This window comes from Clavelina lepadiformis, chromosome 2 (genome assembly GCF_947623445.1).
Source record: "Clavelina lepadiformis chromosome 2, kaClaLepa1.1, whole genome shotgun sequence".
Taxonomy (NCBI): domain Eukaryota; kingdom Metazoa; phylum Chordata; class Ascidiacea; order Aplousobranchia; family Clavelinidae; genus Clavelina; species Clavelina lepadiformis.
Genome location: NC_135241.1, coordinates 18,242,345 through 18,263,021, shown reverse-complemented (window position 1 = coordinate 18,263,021; position 20,677 = coordinate 18,242,345). Strand labels below are relative to the sequence as shown.

Genomic DNA, 20,677 nt, shown 5'->3' with positions numbered 1-20,677 from the left:
TTTCTGCAAGTGCCGGCGGGCCGCATGCGGCCCGCGGGCCGTAGTTTGCCCAATCCTGCTCTATAGTCTATACTATAGAGCAGGGGTGGCCAGACCTGCTTCATGCTCGAGCCGCATATAACAAATTCCAGTTTTAAAAGAGCCACAACACAAACACAATAAAAAACACGAATTTTTTCACTCACAACGAAGTGTAGCTATTGATAAACGTTAGTGCTGCGTAGTGATACTATGAGTCTCCACCTGGGCTTCACCAACTCTTTTTGCAATTATTAGTATAACCGTAACCAAGACTTAAAACTAGGTCAGGCCTGACGTAGAGCTTCAATCTGACAGCTTACTTAACTACAGTGTACAAGTTAGCACACTTCTATACAATAATGTACTTTTTGGAGTGTAATTTGATTATTACTAACAATGAGCCTATTGTTACTACGTGTGATAGAACGCATCGTTTCATAATCTGATCAAACAACTCGTCTAGACCGGGAAAATGCATGTCTAATTCAACAATGCTAATTCATTAAAGAGCCGCAATTAAAAGCTCAAAGAGCCGCATGCGGCTCGAGAGCCGCAGTTTGGCCACCCCTGCTATAGAGCAATAGATAGTAGAGATAATAGAGCAATAGATAGATAATATACTATAGTCTCTAGTGCAGAGGTGCACAACAGTTCAAGTTAATTTTATTGCATCACAATTTATTTCTAAGATTAGAATTTTGGTATGAGGGTTTTAATTCGAAATTAGCAGTAAACACTCAAGTGGCCCGCGCAATCATCCGTAAATCGAATGTGGCCCTTTGGCCAAAAAGGTTGGACACCCTGTTCTAGGTAATATTGCAATTGGATTTACCTTGTTAGTATTTTTATTTGTTTAAGTCTTCTACTTAAATCATATTTGACAAATTTTTATTTGAGTTTGGATTCATATATACCGATCTCTAACAATTATTTATAATCCAATGCTGTCATGGCAGAATTTGTGGTGTTGGATTTATTAATCTGATATGTTTGAAGTTACTTGCTAACAACAATGAACATGGGCGGATTTATCATACTTCTATAATTGTAGACCATTTTATTAAGCATTTTCACACCAACTTCCACATGTGCATATTACCAACAAAATTAAAGCTTGGTAAATCAAAAAGGCTCTAAAAATAATTGGAATGATGAAAAACACACGATACCACCTGACTTCTGCACATACAGAAGTATTTTTTAATAAACCAGCCCATAAAGCTGAAACAACTGAAATGTCAAGATTATTTCAAAATGGTAGGCAGTATTTATATAATAATAATAATACAAATGTCAAAATTTTTTGAGTTTAGGCCTACCATACCATAAAAACCTTTTAACCATTTAATCCTCCACTAACGTAACATACTAAATCCAAGCTGTTTATTTTTCTCTTAAGGCTATAACTTTTTAAAGGTCAACACACAAGCTCTACAGTTCCTTAACTGTAGATGTGTGACGTCTATTTAGTATTTACTGCTAGCCTATTGCCTGAAAGTTAAAACTACATTTCGGCAGCCTAGGCTAAATGGTTTATTGATTGGCACTGGTGCCATAAAAAAAAGTTGAGCAATAAGGACATAATGGCCGTAAAATGAGCTAAAGGAAATACATACACAAGGTTTTTCTCAAGAGCGAGGACAGCGGCGAACACGCGAAGGTCAAACGTTGTCTCGTACCATGTGCTTTACCTCAATACAAACACAGAGCCAACAGAGCAGAACGTAGCAGTGTGTAAAAATAAAACAACTGATCGTCCTTGTTTGTAAACTTATTTCAACACTGGTTCGTTCATATACGTATTTTGTTTGCAAACTTTTAGTTGCTTCTACAAAAAGTAAACTACTGCAGCATTAAAAACCGTACTTTATTTTTCCGTCAACATATTTTTTCCATTTTCCTATCATAATTGAAAATAATGTATGCAATTATACAATAGTTAAACGTTTTGCAAAGTATTGCGTCTCTTTGAAATACGTAACAAAAGTCATTTACGTCATAGAACCATGTGTGTAAGTTGTGGTTTTGGAGAAAATGACCAAATACATTTTGTTATGCAAATAAATCGACCAGTGCAAATTTAAAGCTTTTTTATGGATTCCCAAGAAGAATTCAAGAATCGTATTTGTGAAGAAGCAGAAAGACTGATCGGTTCATTTTTTCCTCTTAAACTTGTTGAATTGGACGGATTACTGAGGGAACAAGACTTCAACCTGGTGAACATTTTCCGAGTGAGAAACTCAACGCATGAGTCCTTAAAGCAACTGCACAATGAAGAAAAGGATGCGATGCAGTCTGGAGAAACAAGTCTCTCTGTGAAAGGGCAGCGTATTTTTGGCACCAACGATTATATTATTCGCTTGGTTGAACGACTAAAACCAGAAATTGTCACTCTTTTGGAGGCGGTCAATACCTTAAGAATGTGGATCATTTTGCTAATACCAAAAATTGAAGATGGAAATAATTTTGGAGTAGAGGTAGTTTTAGGGTTTAGAGTCTCCCTTTTTATGGACTGAAAACGGATATTTTTAAAGTTTGTCTGATAATGGTATTGAAAAAAATTTTAAGCTTTCAAAAATTATCCAGGCTAATTTCCCACTGGTCGATATGATTTTCTGTTACAGGTTCAAGAAGAAACGTTGGGGGAGTTGAAGACTGTGGAACAGGATCTTTTGTCCAACCAGGAAGAAATAGCTTCTTACTTTTTGTCCAGGGCTAAAGTTATAACTCAACTGACTAAACGGCCGGGGGTGCAAGATTATACTCGCTTTGTTGAGGAGGAAGACGAGAAACAATTTGTAGGATTGAGGTTAATGGTTGCGGAGCTACGAAACGCCTGCTCTTCGGTTCACGATCTTATCAGCAAAAATATTGACAAAATTAAATCGCCAAGGAACCAAAGTGCAATTCACAGCATTTATTAAAATCGAGTTCTATAATAAACGGTTTTGTTATCTTGCTAAGAATATGCCAATGATTGAATGCAGTAAGTGATTGGTTTTTTCACATTATACATCGCAATTGGATTATGATCGGCAGCCTTTAAACTCGGTTGGTTTAGGAGTAGGATGACTTTTTCATTGTTTTGTTTCTTGGATTCATTATCACGTTAATCGCTACAGCTGAGACATACAGCAATTTACCTACTTTGTAGCTGCAGCTGTTATCGCCTGTGATGCTGCAGACCCTAAAGTGAGAGCACACGAAACATTACATTGTTCACGCTTTTATTGTTACCTTGCCAGCATAAAAATGCACATTTTCAAGCTCGTATGTAAAACTGTACAGATTATACAAGAGATTATATCTATGTCAATTTCAGGGGCAACAAGCGGGAATTTCTGGTAAGAGAACAACATAAAAATACACAAAGCGCGCATGAAAGCATGTGAGACCACAATTGATTGGAACTATCAAAATAACTCCTATACCTACGACACCTACTGGCCGAAAACAACGCCGGTTGCAAAGGGCATGATCAAAAAAACCTTGTAAGCGCAAAAATTACGACAAAGCAAGCAGAAAGAGATTGCTAATTAACGCCGCACGTTTGTATTTAAATGGAAACGCGCCTGTTTTCAAACATCATTAAAACTATAAAAAGCGAATTAACTGTACACACGCGCACAAGATTAACTTGCAAAGATAGTCGATCGCTCAACGATAACGTAATAGCTGTAAGAACGATAAATTCGTAAAAAATATTACACCTGCGCAAAATATAAACACCTTGGCGCGTAAAGATTGGTTTCGATCAAGCAAAATTAACGAAACACTTACACTTGCCAACAGACAGCGAGGGTGCATTATTTTGCTGCAGACATTACGTCAGCAGGTGAACTGAAAGTTTCACAAAAGTCGCAGAGCCTGGACTCAAAAGCAAGGTTAGGTACTGACTCATTCTGCAACACGTTTCAAGCTTAACGGAAAGACGTAAAAATAAACAAAAATGTGACGATGCACCTTGTTAGGTTAGTTTTGCGGTTTATAAACGCAACATCCATAGAATTTGATACGAAACGATAATACTTGAGAGAAGTTGCACAAGTTATGCGGAAAAATACGCAAAGAAGGTTTTGAAAAGGGCTCATCAATGATCCCTTCGAGTAATATCTGGCCATGTGCACCAACTTGTTATTGTTGTTTACAAGTTTTAACCCACTGCCAAAGGGATGTGCGCAACGAATGCTAAAAAATTTCAGGTTTATAAAGGACTTACAAAACTGGTGTGTGTGGGCACACCCGCACAAGATCACAGCTCAGTCTTGAAGGGACCATAGGTCAGCATTCATATGCTGTGATATACAACGTTCATTTCATTAATGGCAAAATGTTTAATGAAAAGTTTTATGATTCCAACGAATAAAATAACTTCAACAAATTTCATCAACATTTGATCTACGTAATGGTGTGTTATGGTCCAATAGGCAAGAACGGCCGAATTTACCGTAGAAGTATTTTTAAATGGTGTTTGAACTAAAATATAAACGCTGGCTGGAATTTGCTGTTTGTGTTTTCCTGATTTAAGTGCGTTATAATCATCATAACCGGCCTTCTGCGTGCAAAAGAATACACAACGTGCACGCAATATGACAGTTACTGCAATTTACAATCAAAATGGCGTCATCACCGATAGAGCATACATCCACGTGATTAATATTCAATCAAAATCAAAAAGTGCAATACACTTCTGTAACAAGCGGTGCGTTACTTCCTTGTAGCTGCGACGTCACAATCATTCCATAGCACTCGATGTCGTCTGCAATTAACCACATAGAACATTCAAACGACCAATTCATGTTCATTAACAGTGACAAAACAATGCAAGATATACCTTACATCAAGTTATCGTTAAGCTATATTGAACATATCCAAAATATCAACCTACAGTTTGCACATTGCACAAACGATTCAATGTTACTGATGTTCGATTCCAATTTGGACTTGTTGTAACTATCATGTCAAACTTTGAAAATATATCAAATCCCTTTATCCGCTTACCCGTGTGGACGCGTTATTTCTTAATTTGCTTAGTATCCCATCCAGTCTCCTTTCTTTTACGTTACGTTCACTTCCGGTCGGCGAATTCTGCATTTCCGGGTCCCTGGAAAAGGTTTCAAATCCCACGATCTCGTCAACGTTGTTGCCTCCATCGGTCTCATCGCCACTGCTATCTTCTGCAAACATTAAAGTGTCAAAGTTCTGTGTTAAGGATACACCAATATATTAATTAACAGCCAGTATTGGCCACAGCAAACAAATGCCAGTGCTATAAACAACAAATGTGTGTAATCGAGGAAAAAATGTTCTACCTTCGTCAGACTTCGTATTTCTGTCGATCGATTTAAACCACTGAGTGCGTCGAGATTGGGTTTTTCTAAACTGCTCCGGAACCTGCCATTTTAAAAGTGATGTTTATTGTCATCATAAATGTAATGTCTATCGATCAACTGGAAAGTTCGGTTAGCACCGAAATCGAACTTGCTTCTATCACCTACTCTATGATGTCACGTAGCATGCATCTCTACGTAATAGTCAACAACGTAGTGTAGTAATAAATCCCTGGAAAAATGAAAACGAGCTCAAATTTCGACACTTACCTGAAAATCTCTAACAGTTGTTAGGCGGACGGGGAACGCATCAAAGACGTGGGGTTTTGTGCAAATCGGATAACTTGTCCTTATCACTTTGTTCACGATGCGGAAAGACAGGTCAACTCGATGCTGGCAGATGTATAAATCCGCTTCTTTAAAACCTGGTTGAATTTCACGCGTTTGAGCTTACTTTCGACACTTCCCAACAGTTTGCTTATTAACAAAACTATCCCAGTCACAAGTTCAAACACAACGATACGCTCCATTTGTTTGCGAATAAATTACGTTTTTCAATGCTTCGCCAATTATGCTATAATCAATTTTTAAGATTGCTTCTTTGGACAATCTTACCTTTCGGTCTGCCTCGTCTGTATGTTGCCAGCTCCATTACACAAATAAGACTGACGACTGCTTCTAGTGGAACTATTTCATGGAAAGAGGTGGCGAGGAGCTCGTTTGTGAAGAAAAGACGAGATTCTGAATGCTTGCTATCGTGGGGACGGATGTAGTGCTGGCCGTAAGCGAACTTATCCCCACTGTAATATAAACCATGTTTGGCGAAATGATTAAATAATCTAATTATTAATTAATAGGAGAGTTAAAAAAACGTCAATTATTAAGAAATTATGATTACAAAAAAGTGAATATAATGCAAATATTTACAATTCCGTAATTAAGAAAATAAGTAAAACTGTCTCGAGCGTTTTTTTAAATAAATTTGTTTTCCTAATTGACTTCCTCGAAAATTTGACTGAGACAATTCGACAGAAGCTGCTTACTTGTCGTCGGTCCATAACTTCTTGATCCTGAAGAAGTCCATGCGATCTGAAGTGGAGTGGGACTGAAGCCTGTAGGAGGACCGAACTGGAGGATTGTTTGAAGATCGTTGACGTAAGCAATGATCGTGAATCAAGCGAGCACAATCTCCTGATGATCGAAAAAAACACAGATTTTAAATTTATCTTTCAGGCACTAAAATCTAAAATCTAAAATTTAATTTGAATTTGATATTGTTAGTTCACAAACAAAATACTGAAAACACGTAAAACCAAACGATGAACGAAAAAGGAAAACAATAATATTTGACAAAATAAAATGTTGATTCTGTTTAAAATGGTAATTAAAACATTAAAAAACTTTATTGGTTCCATAGCGACACTTACCGACTTTGACCAACAGACTATCTTTGAGTAGAGTTAGATAATAAGTGTGTCCGGGAGGAGCACTCGGAGGTTGAGGAACGACTTCGACCTCTTTCGGTACTTCCCTATGATCACATTCCTCGCACAGATAAGAAGTCCCTTCGTTGTAATCACTTGGACTCACTTTCATACAGTCGCAGTGTTGCCAGACCTAAAAGATTGAAAAAGAAACACTTGAACAAGCAAATGTTACACCGCGTTGATAACACTAATCTACATTTTCCTACGATTGAAGCGAAAAAGACCGAGTGTTGTCGAAGTTAGGGCGGTTCCAATATTAGGTAAGCAAGATTTTTTATTAGAAACGGTTATTGTAGTAAATTGCTTACGTAGCATTTTTCGCATTGTATCATCAGTCCTTCGTCTTTGTAGATGCCGCAGATGCATCGGATGTAATCGCCATTCTTGCGTCTGTCCTCCAACTCACTTTGAAGTTCCTCTAATTCCTGCGTTGTTGCAAAACAATCAGAAGACGAATACAGAGAACTCGGATGCAGGTTATCACGGGGAAATACTTCCGGGCGTTTGAAGTCATTTTGGACACCCAACTTGGCAGGAATTGAGTAATTTGCGTTAAATTAAGTATATTTTAATGAAGATTGTTACCAACCTTATTTTTTTCTGTGAGGCCACCAAGTTTGGCGGCAGCAGCGTTCCTTGCGGCGGTAAAAACTCGACGTAGTTTGCCTACATCCTTTGCAAGAGAGGTTTTTCGACCGTGGTGTTTCTATTGAAATCGGTGAAAAACATTTAGATTAAGACAGTGCTGTTGCAACTAAAGTAAATGCACTTAGGTCTAATAAAATCATTTGTTTAATATTATTTAGCAGATGAAGGATTCGGAAGATTTAATTAGTATTTAATTAGTATGAACAATAAACATGGAATAAGCAATAAAGATCCCTTAAAATTCGAAATGCCGAGATATCTCGTATGCCACTTTTCCTTATATTACTCTTTGTATAAGATTGGATTTAAGAAGTTTTTGCTCACTTCTGCGTTTCTAAACGCATGCAAGAGATCGGTTGAAAAATCATCGAGACTCTCGTACTGGTCAGTGCCAATCTTATCCTGGACATAGCTCAGATCGACCGGGTCGTTACTGTGGTCGTAATGCCCGAGATTGCTGCGCGAGAAAAAGGCAATTAAGATATTGAAATCAATAACAACGACGAAAATAATTAATAAACAAACCATTTGTTGCTTGTAAAATATATGGCACTGGTGCATGTACCACGAGAGAGAATTACCAAATACTTATACACAAATGGAGCGAGCTTACTTCTGCTTAGTTGGAAGCTGGAAGAAAGGAATGGCGATCGACACTCCACTGTCGTCTTTGCACGTCATCACTTCAGAAAATATCCCCTTAATTATCTCATAGAGCAAACGGGAGTTTCTATTTTCGATCTGAAAAAAAGGAAATTTGAACATCACATGGAAAGGTTACTAAAAGCGTCTACATACGGAAACATCGTGCGTTGACGGACTATTTTAAAAAATTTGGAAACTCATAATAAATCTTGTTCTAAAAGCAGTGTACTGACCTCTACGGAGCCAGGGACTTCCGAGCCTGAAAAATAATAAGCCAAAATAAACAAATTTGCGCTTTAATGTTTTAGCAAAGGGGGAAAATGTGCAATTTTCGAACGACTGAATAACAGGCCTACATACATACTACTGCCATAACATAAAGGCTGGCATCGCGTATTGAAATCAATATTTTTACGAGGAAAAGTGAAGTTTCCCATATGCTAATTTCACAAAACGAAAATTACCAGCGGGTAATTCCGTCTTTAATGGGAATGCCTTACCATTTTCCGCAGACCACAGGAAATATATAAAGGAATAAAAATCCCCAAAACAATGCGTCAAAAATAACTACCTACCATTTAGAAACACTTTGTCCAATTGTGGCTTTGTTCCTAGAAGCTTCGCTCGTTCGTGCTGAAGTTTGATCTGTAACAACGGAAATATTTAACGACTTGTCCACCAAGAAGCTGCAATTTTCAGACTACTGATCCAAGTTAAATGTTACCACTTGTTTCTATGTTGAAAAAGAATATCCAATTAAACACGTCTTCCCGAAAAAAAAAAACTAAATTTAATGCCTAAGTAATTAACGTTCATCATTTAAATACACCGCACGCTCAAACGAGCTGCTATCAGTTCGCGATGAAGTCGTTTCTTACTTGGGTCAAGTTACGAAAGAGAAAGATTTTATGAGACTGGATGAAGTTTTTCTCTTCGATTGGAGTTTGCTGCAGACTGTTATCCTACATAAAAAATAAATGATCGCATATTTTACATTTTCGATATTCACCTCAATTCGGCAATACAACCATGTAAAAAGTAGGCACTTACACATATTATTGTGTGTAAGAGACCATCGCTTTCTTTAGCGCTGTCGTTCGTTTTTTTATGACCGATCAAAACCTTCGACATCCTGTTCAGAGAACCTTCCGCATAGACCCTTTGCGATCTTCCACCAATAATTCCGCGGCATCCCGAAGCTCCGCATCTACATAAACGAAAGTCTAGATTTTTACCACCGTTTATGGGTTTATCTACCACTGAAGAAGATCTCATTCATTCGTAACAAATTTAGGTCTGTTAAAATAGTTTAAGTGATGTCAAAATATTTAAGGGCGTTTTATTACTAACTTGCAAACTTGCTGACGATTGAGCTCAAACGTATGAAAATTATAATCGCACGTCAGTTCCTCGCCGACGTTGATTGAACGTTTTGCGAACAAGCACACTCGGTATTCCCCGGTAGAAATCCATTTCTGCATCTCACAGTTGGGCTCGCAACTAAAGTGCAAATTATTGTAAGTAAAATAATGGAGAAGACAAAATAAACAAAAATGTAACAAATAAACTAGCACTTTCCTAAAACGGGGCAACGCACCTGTGGTTGACGAATCTGCCGATGTTAGCTAGCCGATTTCCGTCAATCATTTTGTTGTTTTCCAACTGGACGCAGTATTGGTCACTGAGGGCGCCATAGGTCTCCTTCGTGCGGCGTTGGAATTCGCGTTCGCTAATCACCTCTCCAACGTACTCCAGTATAAACTGGCCTAAACCAATCAGAACAAACCATGTAATTTCACGCAGTGTACCTGGGTATATAATTGAATGCAACAAATGCCTATGCTTTTGGCTTCCGCCACCTTACCTATTGCTACAGGTTTAGTGGCCTTGATACCCCAGCCTCTGTTGTTAGTCTTGAATGGCTCAATGTGTGGAAACCATCTTCCGTTTTGTATGTCCCGGTTACGACACCTTAACATTAATAAATGCAATGTAGTGATTGGATAAGTTAAATGCACCGCGCAACGCAACAAAGGCAATATGATGACCACCTCTGACATCCCGCAAAAATGACACATCATGCTCTAGGCTGTGTAAGTCTCACAAGAAAAAGTTGTAGGATGACAAAGTTAATGATATTGTTGTACCTTTGACCACACGGGCAAGTATCAGGCGAACATTCCATATGCATGAGTCTGTTTAAACACTCTTTTCCACAAGCTTTTTCATCAGAGGCTTCATCAGTCTGACAAACACATGCACGAGTTTCCTGCTCTGTGATAGGTTGCGTATCCACATAAACATCTGAGAAAAATAACAGCAAACGATTTAATTTCTTTGCCAACTGCATAAAATCCGTACCTAATACCATATATACCATAAAACAACAACTTTATATTGGAACAAAACATTTCTTACTTTTTGTAATCTTTGTGTAACGTTGGGCCAGGTCTTCCTGAGTTGTTATGAGTTTTTTACTGAACATGCGCCATATGTTGTATGGTAGTTGGAAGTTTGCTTGGTTTTCCAAAATATATTCTTGTGCAATAGATAAAGACTCAAACAGGGTTTGTCCATCTTCATCATCGACGTTCTTGTGATCATCACAGCTGAGTAAATATATCATAATAGTTACTTATCAATGCTTACTAAACTTTGTGCTAGGTACTTAAATTGATAGCACAAGTGTGTGGTGACTTGATGGATGGATTAAAACACTTCATTCTGATATTTGCCAACGTAAATGCAGCATAAACAAACAGAACCGGTAATTTAAAATGTGTGATTGAAATTGTACTTCACATATAGCTCCATGTAAAGTATTTTAATCGATATCATGAGATACTCTATAATTGCACACTTAATGAATTACACAGCATATCATGCAATAACCTGACCATCCATAATTATCAGTGAGCTAGACTGCCAAGCCTATTTCAGAGGTTTATAATGATAAACCAACATAATTCAAAATAGTGCTTTTGACGGTAGCTAATACTATATTAGACCTGCGGTTGCTACTGGTAGTCACGACAGCACTGACACGTTTCACCATTTCTGTTGCAAAATTAAACGATAAGTTTGAGCGGTACTACATATTTCAGTGATGACTACAAATCATTATCTGAACTAAAATTCTGACGTTAAGGCATAAATTATGTTTGAATACATGGTGACATATCGCATGAAAAAAATAGAAAGCAACAATTTCTACTTCAATAGCCAAGGGCAAAAATTTTTCACAAAATTATATGCACATCTTACAGAGTTTGTCCAATGGCTTAACAATGAATAATTAACATTACCTGCCCGATTTTAACGCAGCTGAAAAAAGGCCTGACTTCTGAAACTCCTTTACTTTAGCTTGACTCGATGTGATATGATTGTTTTCATCTTTCCAACTAAAATAATATTGACATAAAAAAAATTATATGTAATACATGACATTGCCTTGACATAACTAAAAGATCTTGGCATATTAATCAAAAATCCAGTAACAAAGGAATACTTTTTTTACCTATCGACAGTGGACACAATTTGCTTTCTGTTGTCATCCAAATCTACATTAACTACAATATCAGAGGTTGTTGGTGATGCAGGTTCAACCATCTCAGTGTAAGAGAAAGTTGTTTCAGACTTAGAATTCTGTGACCCTTGGCTGTCATCATCTGTTGCACAGGGTGCCTGCTGTAAAATAAGAAATGGTTGCGTTAAAAAAATGAACTCTGTGCATGCGTATGTTCTTCTCGCCACTCATGCTATGAGCTTTAGATCGAAATTTAATTGCTTTAAGCTGAAATTATCGATTCAGTTATTCATCAATACTGTTAATTACCTCCATTTCATCTTGAGTTTTAAGGCCGGATGAACTGGAATCTGACGACAATATAACCTGGTCCAAGCTAGCAGCAGACTGTTTGCTCTTCAATTTCGCAACCACTGATTCCAGGCTCTTTTTGCTACAGCCCTTCTGAGATGTGTCTGAAGATGTTGACAATCTCTGCTTTATAGCTGAGTTGTTAGATTCAGTGCCACTACACACTGATTTCATTGTTGTGTCGATAGCTTCTGAAATGTGATTGCTAATGTCATTTTCACTGCACTCAGTAGAAACCCCAGCATCTGAAGTGGCAAACTCCAGTTGTGCTTTTCTCTCTTGTTTAAAATCTTTGCTGGATACTTGACCAGAAGATATAGCTTTGGACTTGTGGTTTCTAACTGCACCTTTCTTGTCTTCAGGTAGACTGGAGGAGAGACTGGCCGACAGATGACTGTACTTCGTGTTTGATAAAACTGAGTTTGATTGGGCCTTCCTCCCTCGTCCTTTTTGAGTTCGCCGAGGACTTGCTGCTCGGTTTTGTTTGTTTAGCTGTCTTGCTTTTGGAGTATATAATGCACTTGCTCGCCGACAACTTGAGACAAGTAAAGCCGCCTCATCACTAATGGAATTTTGACCTTTGCTGTTGGATGGTGCAGCGTTTTGTTGTAGATTTTCTAGGGAGTATTTCCTTGGCCGTCCAGGTCCACGTTTTTTTGGCTTGCCAAGAAAATTTGGTGAGTTACTTGCTAAATCCTTGTGTAGTGATGCCCATAGCTTCTTGGGATGCTTTTCTGAGGTCTTGTTCATATCTTCATTGTTGCATGACACTGCGTTACCAGGTTTACTTAACTTGGGATATTTGGGTGGCCTGCCCCGTGACCTTTTTACCGGAAGATCATGTTTCAGAGAATTTGAAGAGAAAGCAATTCCTTCATTTTGCTTGCTTTCATCTTGAAAATTACCTTTGCTGGATGTAACAGATTCGTGAAGATTTCCTGGTGTTGAAAAAGGAAGATTAACACTTGTGTCTAAGCGCTGGAGGTAACTAGCAAATGCTGTATCCAGAGTCTTCTCTACTGTATCTAAGGACATGTCAGATGATGTAAATTTGGCGGAAATTGCAGCTTTAATGTGATGGAGCAATTCATGATTAAGACGAGAAACTGCAGGTGGTGACTTTTCTGAATCATCGTCTTGGGAAGATGTTCCTTGCCCTCCAAAAGATCTTTTTTCTGGACTTTCAAATACACTCTGTGATGCTGATTCTGTTGATCTGGTGGAAATTTCTGGGGCCTGAACAAGGTTAGATGTTTTCCTCAATGATTCCTCACCACAATCCTCAATCTGCACAATATCATTTGTCTCCTCCTCCACATCCAAACAAGGTTTCTTTGCTCTAGGGCCACGAGGTCTACCTTTGGGCCAACCAGGTTTTCGTTTAATTGATTTCTTGTTAGGTATGCTAAGGTTTCCAGATTTCAAGTCCACTTTTGAAGCACTTATGGATTTAGAAAATTCCTCTGGCTTCGACGTGCTAGCCTGAATGAAGGATGAAGACCCATTTACGGATGAAAAACCAAATGGCTTGGACGACGAGTCTTTAATTATGTCTGCAAACAAATTTGATGAAGCATTTTTTTGAGATGATGGCACTTGGCTTGTTTTCAAGAAGGTGTTTACAGGTGGACCTGAAAATGGCTTGATATAGCCATGTTTCCTGAAGAATTCCGCTCGGCAGAACATGGACATGCTTGACTGTTCATGGGAAGTACCACATGCAGAGGAGGCTGCATCTGGGGCAGATCTTGGAACATTAAACACGTTTTGTTTTTTCTGTTTTGATCGATTTTTGGCTGGATCTCGATAAGAGAAAGAATCTTTGTCCCCAGGTGATTGAAATAAACTAGAACCAGACTTTGGCTGTAAACCAGCTGCAAAAACGTTGGATATTTTTCCCATAAAAGCATTTGCTATAAATTGGACGGAAGTGCAAAGTTTCATAGATTCCAGTTGTTTGACAAGTTCTTCCATTTCGCAAAGGAATTTAGGATCACAAGCGCTCTTAGCTTTCCCAACAAACTTCTTCTTCTTGTGTTTGTGTTTTTTACACCGTAACAGGTTTGTTTCGTCAACACTCTTTGTGCGTTCTGAGAACTGCATCAAGCCACCATGTTCCTTTAAACCTTGGAAGGTAGGCATAACTGCATTTACACTGGAGCCAAAAATAGAAGGAATAGATTTTTTATCAGTCGCAGTGCTTGTTTGTGGAATGTCTTTGTCTTCTGCTGATTTTGCATTTTTGATGCACACTTCTATATCTGAAGAACTGTCACCAGCATCATAAGCTTCCTCGCACCCAGACAAACTTGAGATGCTCATCGTTCGAGTCGAAGCGTTGGTATTCCGATTGGAGTCGTGCTTTGAAACGCCTCTGTTTTTAGCACGAGCTAGATCTTTTTGAGAAAGTTTACTTGATTGAGTTGTAAATGTTGCTAGTTTTTTAGCGTCTGCTGCAGGCGATGCTACTGGTGAAGACTTGGATTCTTTAACTGGGCTAGAAGATGAGCCATTATTCTTGGCTGGTGTTGGCAAGACAGTTGCTTCAGTTGTGAATACGGAATCAGAAAGTTCCCTGACACGTTTCTCCTTGTGTTTAGTTTTTTTCTTCTTAACTTTGCTTTTTTTCTTCTTGTCATTTTCTCCTCTCTCCTTTTTATGCTTTTTTTTCTTCTTTTTCCTCTTCACAATTTCATCTTCTGGACCACCACTCCTATCACTCGATAATGACACTGGTTTTAAAGGAGGAAGGTCAACATCCGATATTGATGACTCTTTTGCTGGAACTTTGCAATAGTTTTTCCCACCTTGAACATTGTTACTTAAAGAGCTTGTAAGTTTTTTCTCCGGGGCAGAAGAATCCAGTCTACCAGAAGGAACAACTTTGTTAGCTTTTTCTGACAAACTAGCAGGTTTAGCATGAGAGCTGTTGCGATGTTGATGGCCATTGTCTTTGATTTTCTTTGTATTTTTTCTTGATAAGGCGCTTCTTTGTGATTGTTCCATTGCACGATATAAAATAGAATTGGATATTTTAAACTGTTTGGCAAGTTCGGAAAATGTAAACATACCGTTATCTTCCATAACTGTCTTTTCTTTATGTTTATTACTTTCATTGTCATTACCGATTGGATTCCCTTTGCCTTGACACTTTTTCTTTTTGTCATTTGCATCATTACAAGTATTATTTGATGCTTGTTTCCTGGTACGGACTCCAACAGCTTTAAATGCACCAACAACATCTTTTGCACCTGCAGTCTTCTTCTGTATTGAACTTTTTTTCGAAATTTCTGAAAGCATATTCCTGAATGCTTCTGCTTGTTCTTTGCTGCGTCGATTTTCTTTCGGCTTAGCGTCCAACTGTTCAATGAAGCCTTTGTCGTTTATGGTGTATATTGACACAACACTCGAGCCTGTGGCAGTCAGTTTCTCATTATTTAAGGCTACTTTATCAACGACCTCTTTAGGTGCAGGTGGGGGATCTGGTTTAAGCTTCAAGTTGAGTTCAGTCATCTTCTTGGATGGACGACCACGCTTTGGTATACGATCCCTTTCAGACAGCATTGGTGGTAATTTCGGTCCCTGTATGGCTGTGACAGTCTGCCAACGATGAACACCTGCATCAACCTGATTTACACCAACCTGTAACTTTGGTGGAGCAATGGGACTTGACTTACAAGAATCAAGATGCGATTTCTTTGCAGTAGGTTGCGTGTTTTCATGGGGTGAAATGTTTTGTGTCTGCTTTGACGAACGTGATAAAGCACCATGATTTTTGCCCGAGTGTTTATCTTTTCTGCTTTTGACCTTTTCCGTGATGTTTTTTGGAGGCAAATAGTTCATTCTTGATAAATTTGATGTATTGGTTGGATCTGCTGTAACTTTCGGAATTAATCCACTAGATGCACTTGGGAAACTGTTTTTTGCTGCAGAAGCTGGCAGTCTATCATTGGGTGCATAGGTTGTGCTAACCCCTTTGCCATGTGACTTAGAACGATTGCGATGCTTATGCTTGTGGTAGGAAGATTTCTCATCAATATTTAATAAATTCCCATTCAAGGTGCCCGCATGTTCTCTTTTATCGGAATGAATCTGATTCTGCTCATTCTGGTGTTTCAACTTTTTCAATTTCTTTTGTAGTTTCAGTTTCCTTCTCTCCTCTTTCATTACAGACCATGAGCTCAGTTGATCATTGATGCGATGATGCTTAATTCTGTTTCCATGTCCCTCACCAATGTGATCATCATCAGGAGCGAAATTGGGAATGGTTTTGTTTTGGGTACTGCCTTCACTTGGGAGCTGAGGGGTGTTTAATGCTGTAGAACCAGAGCCACTGGGAAGTAATTTGCTTAAACCATTGTTACTATCCGCTATTTCCACCCGATTAAACTCCATGGAACTTTCATCGATTTCAACGGTATTTTCCGCAACTGGTACAGGATTTGAAACCTCATCATTGTTAAGCACTACCGTTGAGTTGCTGAGAGCATTCTGGACAACTGGATCACATCTTATTCTCTGCATATCACTGGCATGATGATCTACATTCCTGTAGTTAGATATATTCCCATTTTTGTGATGCAAATGTGATGAGTTGATGCCCATCATTGCCTCCTTCATACTGCAGTCTGCTTCAAGGTCCCTTGGACTTGGAGATTCTTCACGGCTGCCACTGCTTACACTACTGCTGCTTGACATCTTTTCAGCATCAGATGGGATCGGAGTAGTGGTTAGCTTCTTTTCTCCACTTCTATCTTCCATAATGTTGTCTTCACCGCTTTCGATCTGGTGGATGTGTCCACTGACAGGTAGGCCATCAGAACTAGTTTTGTTGCTTATGCTGAATGGTGTGCTGTATGTTTGTAACATATCTGCAGTTTGAGCATGGGAAATGGGCACAGTGGTCGCACCGAATTGTGAATTTTGGTGAAAAGACTCAATCTGCAAAGCAAAGAAATCGTATAAGTAACCTAAGATACAGAGGCAGTTAATCAAGGTGCACTAAAATTAAAAATCATGTATCTTACATAGGAAATAAGAATGTCCTGTTTTTTAATATTTTTGTATTTCAAATTATTCTAGATTAATTAATTTCAAACACAAAATATTGAATCAGTATGTCAAAGGTGCTTGAATGCCCAGCAATCCATGGTAAATCAAATGGATTTCAAAACTACCATACAAAGTAACTATTTACAGGTCAATGCGATTGAGATGGGAAGTCAAATGGGGTTGCATTATGCCAATTACCAATACACAAATTTGATCTCAGAAAACTATGTTAATGTTATGGCATAAATACGTTAAGCATTATTCATAAATGACCAATGTAGATAAGAGTTGAATTGACTTTTCTTTAAACTTTAACAAAAATAAACAATTATTTTTAATAACTTTTGAGTATTTGCATCGGATTCAATATTTTGAAATGGACATCTCTAAACTTTTATGTGAGGTAAATAAATCTTAACTTTACCTTGTTACTATACGATGAAGAAATAGATGGCAATTCTGGTGTCCTTGACACTGGCAAGCTCTCGGGCCTTAAATGGGTTTGGAAATCTTGCGACTGATAGGAAGTGTTTTGGAGTAACTGATTAAGTTGGTTTCCAATAATATTCCGGTTTTGTTGTGGCATATACTGCTGTTGCTCCTGGTAGGCAGTACTCGATAATACGCCATGCGCGTAAGTGTTGTTTAGGTTCGTGCTCGCATATGATCCAAGATCGGTGTGGCCAACATTTGTGGGAGTATAGGTATGTCGTGATGACACGTAAGTGGAAGATGCCTCACATGGGTTGGTTCCACTAATACCATTATCGTTCATACTGTCAATAGGCCAAGTTGATGTTGGGTAACCACTACTATTCTGTGGCTGATTTAGTCCAATAGAAAGAAACTCTTCACCTCCAGTCGGTACAGTTTGTGGTGTTATCTTTGACATGGACAAAGCTGTCTCTAGCAGTGTGTTTTGAGACATACCAATACCAGGAATGAACACCTCTGCAATTTGCCTGTTGCTTGTAATGTCGTTGATGGTTTTACAAATGTTATCATGCGACAAGTAATCTCCACCACTATCAGATGAACCTTCCAAAGCCTCTGCAAGTGAAAAATGGTCCGTGAACGTTTGTTACTTCTCATACATGTCAACCACACTATGTTGAAAATATTACCTTCACCATCCACAGTTATGGAAGGGATGTGGTAGTCAGGTTCGTTAATATCAGCTTCGAAATGATTAAGTTGTGCTATTTCTTCCTCGGTCACAGTTATTTCTTCTCCCGTATCGTTGTCAGCAGCAGAACAGGAGCAAGCAACGTCTACCTGAGACTCTTCAAAAGGAAATCTTTCCTAAAACACAACAAAGGAGTAAACACAGCAAGCTCCTACCAAACTTTAAAACAACACGAAAAACAAGCTAAAGCCAATTTCATCATGAACTCAAAAGATACCTTTTTCATCGACTTAGGTATTATATATCTATAATAAGTATGAGTAAATACTGTCAGTCAGTAGGATTTAATACTGAAATTTATACCTTGCCGAGAAGCAGCATGATACATCATTAATTTATATCTTTTCCTTGAATATAATGATAGTTTGCTTAAGGCAAAGCATTACTTTTGATACCTAACTTGACCATGTTGTGTTAGAGAGCATAGCACAGTGTTACGTATTCTTACTGTAGATTTGTGTCTCAAATCTGTTTCAGATCTTGAGCTGTCTTCTATATTAGCGGCAACTACAATATCTGGAGGAGAGGTCACAATGCAAGATGAATTTGTGTCTCCTTGAGTAATATAATTGCAGAACATCAGCAGATCATTACTTCGATTTGTGTCATGCAAACCACCGCCAGCAGAGTGATCCATGTCATAATGAGTAAAATGCATATGGCACCATTTTAACTAGGTACCGCTGAAAACCAGCAATAAATCTAATGAGTTAAAGACTGCAACAGTTTTCAATAGTGCATTATGTTTATTTCAAAAGAAATTATAGAAGTATATTAATGGAAATCACTACCGGTCATTGCTGTAATAAAACAAATATTCCTACAATGCCATTTACAACTAGTATTAAAATCTTACAAACTATGCATGATATACACAATGACAAGTTTAAAAGGATAATATTGACATTTTAATTGGCTGTAAAGCAAGTTTTTTTGACATACCGATAACTACGCTTAGTCTAATCATAAATATGACATACCTGCGTTTTACCATATCATAATTTTATTCCAAGGTGGCACAGCAAAGAGTCGTAAGGCCGTTACTTAACCACATCAACCACCAATTACTCTTTTACATACAATGCTATTTACAGTAGTTGTAGGTATGCAGTCAACTGAAAATCTAGAAAACGTTTTTACAGGAGTGAAATAGTTATGCTGACAAGGTAATGTCTGACAAACTACAGTTTTGTTGTTAAGGCTCAAACTTATCCCTTCACTCTAGCACTGCTATAAAAGCGATAATCATACAAAAGCAAAATGTAGCACCATATTTAGAAATGTTTATTAAAAGTACAGCCACACATGACTTTATTCGCAGGCTGAAATAACTTAACTTACGCCCCAAGGATAATGTGATTCACCTTGTTACTCATCGGCTTTTTTAATGACACTGGAGATTATTTATTATACTGTGTTTCTTTCACTGCTTTGGTAAGCTGTAACTCATCCCAACATACCCTAGCTTTGGTATACACTTTACCCAACTTCAATGCTTAACATAAAAGTAATTAATAAACATGGATTATAACCAGTATAAACCCACAGGCAATCTGAACTATGTCTGGCTGAACAGATAAAACGGAACACTTCGTATTTCCACTAATGCACTGACCATCAACGATTTTACAATAAAAATACATAAATTATGTAAAAGGTTTTGTTTTTTTATAAATACTACACCTGTTAAGCCAAGCACTAAACGTACAAACATATTGCAACCCTAGCAAAATCAATATAAATATCAATCGTTAACGCAACAGATATGCACATGCATAAATGACAGAAACCTGGCAAAGCACAACTGTACGTTCAAATATGTGGCCATCAGCGTACTGCGCACTATCAGCAGGCGAAATTGGAACGGTCTTATCTCTTGTGCGCTCATCTATCACAGTGCATACCAACGCATCGATTTTTGGATCACAAAATGTATGCGAATACGTCGATTCGACAGAAACCAAATATGGTGACCTCTTTTGGCGGTGCTGTTCTAACAAACTCATTATAGGTTGAGTGCTTGCCGTAAAATGAAAGTGAAATAACAAGCTGATGAAACGAGGAACAATGAAAAACAAGTCAGTCTGCTAAATTGCCTGCATTTAACCAAGAAAATAGGCACATACTACGCTGTTCAAACAGCATCATATCACACAAGACATTAGAATGATTAGGTAGTAAAATCTTGGTCAAGCTTTCTTGAGTTTTATGAGCTAATTCAGGCGATCTTACAGCCATAACTTTAACATAAATTACACGGTTGGTCAAACTGTTGTCAAAATTACACCCTTTTGAAGCAATGAGGCTCTTCCTACTAATACCGCTGAAAAAAAAAAACGAAAAAAGACTGACGATTAATCAATGCACGTACTGTACGTGCAAAACACTATAGCACGTGACCTCGATATAGAACCATTTAAAATAACACATA

The 20,677-nt window shown here is 38.0% G+C and overlaps 2 protein-coding genes across 3 annotated transcripts; one reads left to right on the top strand and one right to left on the bottom strand.

The window, feature by feature from the left end:
• Positions 1 to 1,882: 1,882 nt before the first annotated feature.
• On the top strand, positions 1,883 to 2,980 carry LOC143445106 (proteasome activator complex subunit 3-like). Its single transcript, XM_076943970.1, has 2 exons — positions 1,883 to 2,498; positions 2,646 to 2,980. Exons 1-2 carry the CDS (start codon positions 2,115 to 2,117, stop codon positions 2,943 to 2,945), a joined length of 684 nt encoding a protein of 227 aa, XP_076800085.1. The 5' UTR covers positions 1,883 to 2,114; the 3' UTR covers positions 2,946 to 2,980.
• A 251-nt stretch (positions 2,981 to 3,231) lies between these two features.
• LOC143445104 (uncharacterized) lies at positions 3,232 to 20,499 on the bottom strand. Of its 2 annotated transcripts, none has more exons than XM_076943968.1 (27): positions 19,227 to 20,499; positions 18,695 to 18,929; positions 18,185 to 18,362; positions 17,485 to 18,110; positions 11,967 to 16,949; positions 11,649 to 11,818; positions 11,437 to 11,532; positions 10,550 to 10,740; positions 10,279 to 10,435; positions 9,996 to 10,102; positions 9,729 to 9,897; positions 9,482 to 9,631; positions 9,182 to 9,338; positions 9,010 to 9,093; positions 8,707 to 8,776; positions 8,365 to 8,390; positions 8,100 to 8,227; positions 7,811 to 7,943; positions 7,428 to 7,544; positions 7,147 to 7,263; positions 6,779 to 6,968; positions 6,395 to 6,542; positions 5,967 to 6,151; positions 5,622 to 5,776; positions 5,334 to 5,415; positions 5,023 to 5,195; positions 3,232 to 4,780 (listed from the first exon to the last, which is right to left on the bottom strand). In XM_076943968.1, exons 2-27 carry the CDS (start codon positions 18,902 to 18,904, stop codon positions 4,757 to 4,759), a joined length of 8,826 nt encoding a protein of 2,941 aa, XP_076800083.1. In that variant the 5' UTR covers positions 18,905 to 18,929; positions 19,227 to 20,499; the 3' UTR covers positions 3,232 to 4,756. The 2 variants fall into 2 exon arrangements, with proteins under 2 accessions (XP_076800083.1, XP_076800082.1); XM_076943967.1 differs by having other exon boundaries at positions 5,023 to 5,198; positions 19,227 to 20,497.
• Between the last annotated feature and the right edge of the window lie 178 nt (positions 20,500 to 20,677).

Bases quoted from the DNA above. Each gene is read 5' to 3' on its own strand.
- LOC143445106 (XM_076943970.1), top strand. From the start codon at position 2,115: ATGGATTCCCAAGAAGAATTCAAGAATCGTATTTGTGAAGAAGCAGAA. The intron at 2,499-2,645 runs GTAGTTTTAGGG...TTTCTGTTACAG, and splicing joins GAAATAATTTTGGAGTAGAG to GTTCAAGAAGAAACGTTGGG.
- LOC143445104 (XM_076943967.1), bottom strand. From the start codon at position 18,904: ATGCATTTTACTCATTATGACATGGATCACTCTGCTGGCGGTGGTTTG. The intron at 11,819-11,966 runs GTAATTAACAGT...CTTATTTTACAG, and splicing joins AAACTCAAGATGAAATGGAG to CAGGCACCCTGTGCAACAGA. The intron at 6,969-7,146 runs GTAAGCAATTTA...TCAATCTTTTAG, and splicing joins TACAATGCGAAAAATGCTAC to GTCTGGCAACACTGCGACTG.